The sequence below is a fragment of the Struthio camelus genome, chromosome 24, assembly GCF_040807025.1.
Source record: "Struthio camelus isolate bStrCam1 chromosome 24, bStrCam1.hap1, whole genome shotgun sequence".
Taxonomy (NCBI): Eukaryota; Metazoa; Chordata; class Aves; order Struthioniformes; family Struthionidae; genus Struthio; species Struthio camelus.
This window is the reverse complement of record NC_090965.1, coordinates 7,118,803-7,124,802: the sequence shown is the minus strand read 5'-3', so window position 1 is coordinate 7,124,802 and position 6,000 is coordinate 7,118,803. Positions and strand designations below refer to the sequence as shown.

Sequence of the window (6,000 nt, the reverse complement as noted above, 5' to 3'; positions counted from 1 at the left end):
GCAGCTCCCTCCTGCAGCAGTGGACTCCTTCCCGAGGAGTGCAGCAGGCTTTTCAGGGAGTTAACCAGGGAGTTATCTTCTAGTCCCACCCTGCAGGGTATTCAGCAGGATCACATGCGGGGTGACTCCAGCTTCTGCGTCTCAGTTCACTGAAGGCTCTTGGGGCATGTCATTTTATCCTTCTGCTTTTGTCTGCTTCTCTGCCAAATAGGGTCCGCACTTCTGTAGGGGTGCTGCGTGAGTCATCCAGCAGTGCTTTGAAGTTCCATAGCTCTAGACAGATTATGCCTCCTAAATATTATCATCATGGCTAGCACTAGTTCTGCATATTGATCAGAACTTGAACTGTTGTCCAAGCCCCAATTTGCTATGTTTTTGAGATAACACTGAATTCCTAATTTTCCTTTTATCCCATCTTTTGTGGGAGAAAGGTTGAAGGCCCAGCAAGATTGAGGTGATGAGATAACAAAAATGTTGAATTATTAACAACATAAAATATTTTCCCAAAAAAGCTTCTGAACATTAATAAAAATATTTTAAAATCTTCAAAAACTTAAATCATACAAAAATATAATTTATATTTAGACATTATTCATAAAGAAGTGTTACAACCTGCTAGAGGGACCGAGGGGTAGTTCATGGTGGAGCTGCAGAGTAACATGGGAGTAGCTATGGAAAGGGTCTGGAGGACTGACGGTTCCCTCCCTTTGCTGCCTGCCTCAGCCTGCCATGTATCAGTGGGAGCTGCTGTCTGTCTTTCACTTTATCCCAGGGATTATTTGTAATCGAAACTATGAAGTGCTCTTAATTTTCCCTGCAACTGTCCTCTAAACACTTAGGCTTTTTTCCTGAAGTTTATTTTTCCTGTCCTGTCTCTTAAAACATTTTTCTCATTTGCTGGACACACAGCAAGGGGCCTTCTCCACACAGCAAGGGGCCTTCTCCTCACACCGGGGCCTTGCATCACACACGGCAAACCTCCTGGTGCATATACCTTCCTACTTCCAGTGTCGGCCAGATGCTACAAGATTATAACGGGATACTGTAGATATATACAATAGGGCATAGCTCCTCTGGGAGGCCAGGGATTTATGTATTTAAGCTCTTAAATGCTCACTAAGGTCCAGGATAGTAGTTTTAAAATGATTAGCCAGAGCAAGCTGTCCAAGACCTGTGTCTGACATCTAAGCCTAGATTGGCTATGAGAAGCATCTCATAAACAAGTGGTGGTTCAAGAGCTGAAGCTTATGCATTGCTATCTGCAACTTGCTTGCTGTAGTTAACACGTCCAAGCTGTTGTTAACATGTACAACAACTGCACCAGGGAAACCTGAGCACCGGAGTCTGCAGATTTATTAGCATGATTCCTTAGAGCTATCACAGGAGGACAGGGTATCTGTGGACAGCAAAGAGTTCCTGAACTAGCCTTTTCAGTGAGGTTGGATGAGGCAAGGAAGTGGTATTTAGCGTAGAAACCGCATGTCAATTCCTTCCCATTGCACAGTTCTGCAAACATAGCTCTTTGCTGGATAACTATGAAATTGAGATTGCTAGGCCAGCAGTATTGTCATCTGTGAAGGAGGAAGGTACAGGCAAGAAGGTATCCCTGAAAGAGCCTGGGAACTATCCAGCAAGCAATGTAAATCATCTTCTAGTTAACTTTAGCCATTTGGTTGCTTCACCATGAGACATAGAGATTTTAATATGCAACAACTATTCCCCAGCCATTTTAGTTAACGATGCACCTCAACATCCCCATACATCTTTGGGCTATCAGCCCCTATTTACATTAGTTGTGTGAGCCTTGCACCTGAAAAACAGACTAACTTATTGGTTAGATCTCAATCTTGCAATCCCGAGTTGAGGCTCATATTTTGGCGAGACAGAACCATTTGTAGTAGGGAGATAAGTCTGCCTGAGTCCAGATTTTCCTTGTTACCTCAGTGATGGTTTCCTTGAGTCTCCAATTCTTGGTTAAATTATGAAATATTCCTTTTTCTTCCTCCTTTAAGATCCTCTCTCTACTTGCTGAAGTTAAAGATGTTGAAATTCCTTTATCAGCTGGAACTTCCTCTCCAAATTGGTGTATGCTAGAAAAGTATCTCCTTTTTGCTTACCCCTCCTCCCCAAACAAAATGGAAAGAAGCAAACAATATAACAAAAACACCCCAAAAGCATATGGGATATGGTAATATTTAACATTGCACCTCACAGCATCACAGTTGATATGAACAACAGGCTGGAGTTGCAAGTTAACACTGGTGTCATAAAAAAGATTTTTATGCTCTAAACTCTATGCTCTCCCATCTCCTTCAGGATGGCGCAGAGATCAGTTTCTCTTGTGGCTTTATCTCCTTGGGCTGGTTGCTGCAATATTTGGCTCGTTTTATGGGAAAAAAAAATCCTGTCCCATAATTCCTTAGAGATGGCTGTGATTGAGATTGTTATGGAACATGCTGATCACTTTGAAATCTTCAGTCCCCATCCTCCCTCCCCCCACCCCCCCAAGTACACTGTACGTATTTTTAAAAAAGTCAAGTTTAGCAGTCTGATTATTTTAGTACATGGCTTCATAAGGCAGAAAACCTACTGGACACAGCATATGGGACAGTCGGCTCTCAGTATTCATGTAGAATTCTTTGATTTACTCATTTCTTTAAAAATGTTTTGATTAGTTAAAGACCCATGTCTTGTATGAAATCTTATATTCTTCCAAAAAAAAGGGTGTTTCTTCCTTCCTCCCTTAAAACAATGTTGTCAAATCCTTTCTCTGTAATGCCGCTGTGGTACAAACTTGAAGTTGAAATAGCCAAATGCTAAGTAGTTCCCCACTGGTTTAGGAGGAAGTGTGTCCTGGAGTCCTTTGTCACACTGGCAATCATCAGAGCCCCAGGTAGCCCATCAGGGCCAACATTACTAGAGAGTTAGTTGTTATAATGATAGCATGTGGCACTGGCTTGGTCACAGAATCTTCCACCATCATGCTTGTACCTGAAAGAAGAGGAACAAGGAAGGAGCAACTGTGTTATTGCACAGGCACAAACTGTTCTCTTGCAAAAAGAATCAAGAGGGATGGTAAAATGTTAGTTCCAGGAGTCCTGCATGCTCCTGTTACATTTGTTACTGAAGAACATCCCAGGAACACTTCTGTTTGAAACAGAATTTGGAGGAGGGCCCTGAGCACTTATCCACTGAAGCAGGTGTAACCTGCTGGAGTTGGGCTTGGGAGTGAGATTGAGGCCCCACAAGTGGAGTCTTGTCAATGGAGTCAGCATTTCACTCTTAATGACTCTATCTTGGCTGAGGACCTCTGGGGCTCTAGCTGAAAATGATAAACCTGGGTTCAGGCTAGACTAAGATGTTGGTCAGAGAGTCTGGAGAGAAGTGAATTGGTGGAGTGGTAGAGAGGAATACATTAGAACATCCTTTAGTGAAGAACGTGAGGGAGCCAAAGACAAATTCCAGGCACCAACATAAAATTCTAGGCACCCAACGTAAAACACTAGGGTTTCTCCATGTTTCCGGGTTTCTCCGTGTTTCCATGTTCCCCCATGTTCTTGGAATGGAAAGTGGGATTTTAAAACATTTATAGTATTATGTTGGCCAAGTCTGGGAGGAGGTATGACTGAGTCATTACGTATTGAAGAACTGTAGTAGCAGGTGGCAGGTAAGTAAGTAGTCCTTAAAATTAACTTCTCCATCTGAGCTTGTTTCCCAGTGAAGCACCCTATAAATGAGCATTTGTGCATAGGATATGCATGCAGTCAGAGAAAGGGCACACATACTTACCACTGTTTCTGAGGATGTGAACTTCTGCTGGGATTCCATCTCCCCCAGGTCCTGTAACCCTGATCTGTACGAAGGCATGGGTGAAGTCTTCAGGGACTGGGATGTCGATCCGGCTCTTGCTGGCCAGGTATAGTGTGGGAGCAGAGTGGGAATCCTGTCTGTAAAGCATCTGTTGGAAGAGGCAAGTCTGAGTTTATGTTCACTGGGATTTCCTCAGGCACACATATAAAGAGAAGGTCTTTTACATGCTGCCTTTACCTTGTAACCTGTAACTGTAGACTCATCTGCCTGTGCCACCACTGGGTCCCACTTGATGCTGACAGTAGACCCAGAAAAGGTCCAGGAGATGTTGCCTGGTGGCCTCCTTGGTGCTAAGAGATACGAAACAAAACAGAGATTCAGTAAGTCCGGGACCAGTGAGAAGGCTGTTGCAGGTTACAACTGTTTCCTGAGACTCTCTGACTAGTCGACAGGATTGGTGGCACCACCACTGATTGCTTTAAAGGAAAGTATCCTAGCAAGCATCATATAGAAAAGAAGGAAAAACAAATATATTCTCTCCCTGGTGTTGGTGATAACAAATGATATTTTCTCCATGTGGGGCTCAAAATATTTCTTTATATCTGTGACTGAGCACAGATCTTCTCAGGTAAGTGAGGCATAGACCACAAGGCTGACTTAGGGAAATTCAGGGTGTTCTATTTTATTGACTAGTTAAAATGGCTTTAGAGCACAGAGATGTAAAAGCTGATCAGTTAGCTGATCATTGGTTCAGCTGACATTGAAGATCACCTTGAGGAAACAGCTGCCCAGGGGAGTACAATGTGCAGACATAGGGTGGTCAGGGATCACTCACGTGGTTTTGTTGTAGTGGTGTTGGTAGAGGGGCTGGGGGGCCCAGTGCCGGCACGGTTGTAAGCTCTGACTGACACGTGGTATTTTGTGTTAGGGTTTAGGCCTGTTACGTGAGCAGATGTGACCAGTCCTGCCGTTCTCACTCTGTCAGCTGCCTCCTCTTTATCACCATCCTTCCAGTACCGGATCTAAGTAGAAAAGGGTGTGATGGGTTTAGTAAGGATAAAGACATCTGTGAACACCAGGCCCACTCCATCCAAGGCCAGTGCTGGCAATCCTTTGGTGTTTATTTCTGTGTCTTGCTTGGTATGTGCCTGGGAACAAAATTACAGCCTGTGTGGAAAGGCAGGTAGAAAAGCGTGGATATTTCTCTCTTGCTATTCTCTCTCATGAGCAATGGCGCTGGTCCCATTAGGGCCCCATACTGTCATCCTCCTTCACCTTGCACCTCCTTTAGCCTAGGGTTTTGTCCTACCTCTGAGATACCAAGGAATTTCCTGCTCTGGGCTCTGCCCTGAGTTTTAGCATCCCTTATTCCACTTGCAGGCCCTTACCTCGTAGCCCAAAAGCACTCCAGTCATGTCTCCCTGCTCAACAGGCTCCCAGGACACATCCATTTCTGAGGACAGGACAGCCTTGGCGGTAACTCTGGAAGGAGCCACTTTCGGTTCTGAAAAAGACAACAAAAGGGAATACAATCCTTTTCCTAGCTGTGGGCAGCACAGTCGCTATCCTGAAAGCAGAGGCTTGACAACAGCACCATTACCCTATGGCTGGACAGCTGGCGTTACGTGCAAGGAGCAAAGTAAGGGAAGGGGATTTATGGACGCCATAAGACGAGCAGGCCTGCAGCTGCATGCTGTGAGGAACTGTTTCTTCTCGGTATGCAATCATAGGTGTACTTAGGGAAACGTGTCTCTGCGTATTTGATGTAGAAGATAAATTTTGCGCTGAAACCACCATCAGCTGCTCTTTGACTAAAAGAACCTTCTGCTATCGGTGTGCTCTCAGACAGGCAGGGCTCTGCAGCGGGTGGCTGAAGGCACGTTGGTTGATCGGACAAAGCCCTGGGGATACAGGGTTGCTGCTGTCCCTCCTTACCTTCCTCTGCAGAGTACACGATGGCTGTGAGGCTCTCAGGTCCCTCTCCCTTCCTGTTGTACGCTTTGATTTTCACTTCGAATGGGGTGTAGGGACCAATGCTCTCGTTGCGGTAGACATAGTGCAGGGATTCAGCGTGAGGCACCCTTGCAGTAAACCACCCCTGGGTGCCTTTCTTGCGAAACGACAAGATGTAGCCAAAGCCATCCCCGTTCTGATAGTCCCGCAGCGTCGGCTGTGAGGGGAGTCAGAAAA

At 45.1% G+C, this 6,000-nt stretch overlaps 1 protein-coding gene across 3 annotated transcripts in view; it reads right to left on the bottom strand.

Moving 5' to 3' along the window:
• Positions 1–553: 553 nt before the first annotated feature.
• CNTN2 (contactin 2) overlaps positions 554–6,000 on the bottom strand; it is a 31,374-nt gene continuing 25,927 nt past the window's right edge. For all 3 annotated transcript variants that reach the window (XM_068918696.1, XM_068918697.1, XM_068918698.1), the window contains exons 18-23: positions 5,746–5,980; positions 5,199–5,314; positions 4,646–4,832; positions 4,048–4,160; positions 3,790–3,958; positions 554–2,991 (exon numbers count right to left, since the gene is read on the bottom strand). In XM_068918696.1, coding sequence (XP_068774797.1) covers positions 2,882–2,991; positions 3,790–3,958; positions 4,048–4,160; positions 4,646–4,832; positions 5,199–5,314; positions 5,746–5,980 — 930 coding nt within the window. In that variant the 3' untranslated portion in view covers positions 554–2,881. The remainder of the gene's footprint in view (positions 2,992–3,789; positions 3,959–4,047; positions 4,161–4,645; positions 4,833–5,198; positions 5,315–5,745; positions 5,981–6,000) is intronic.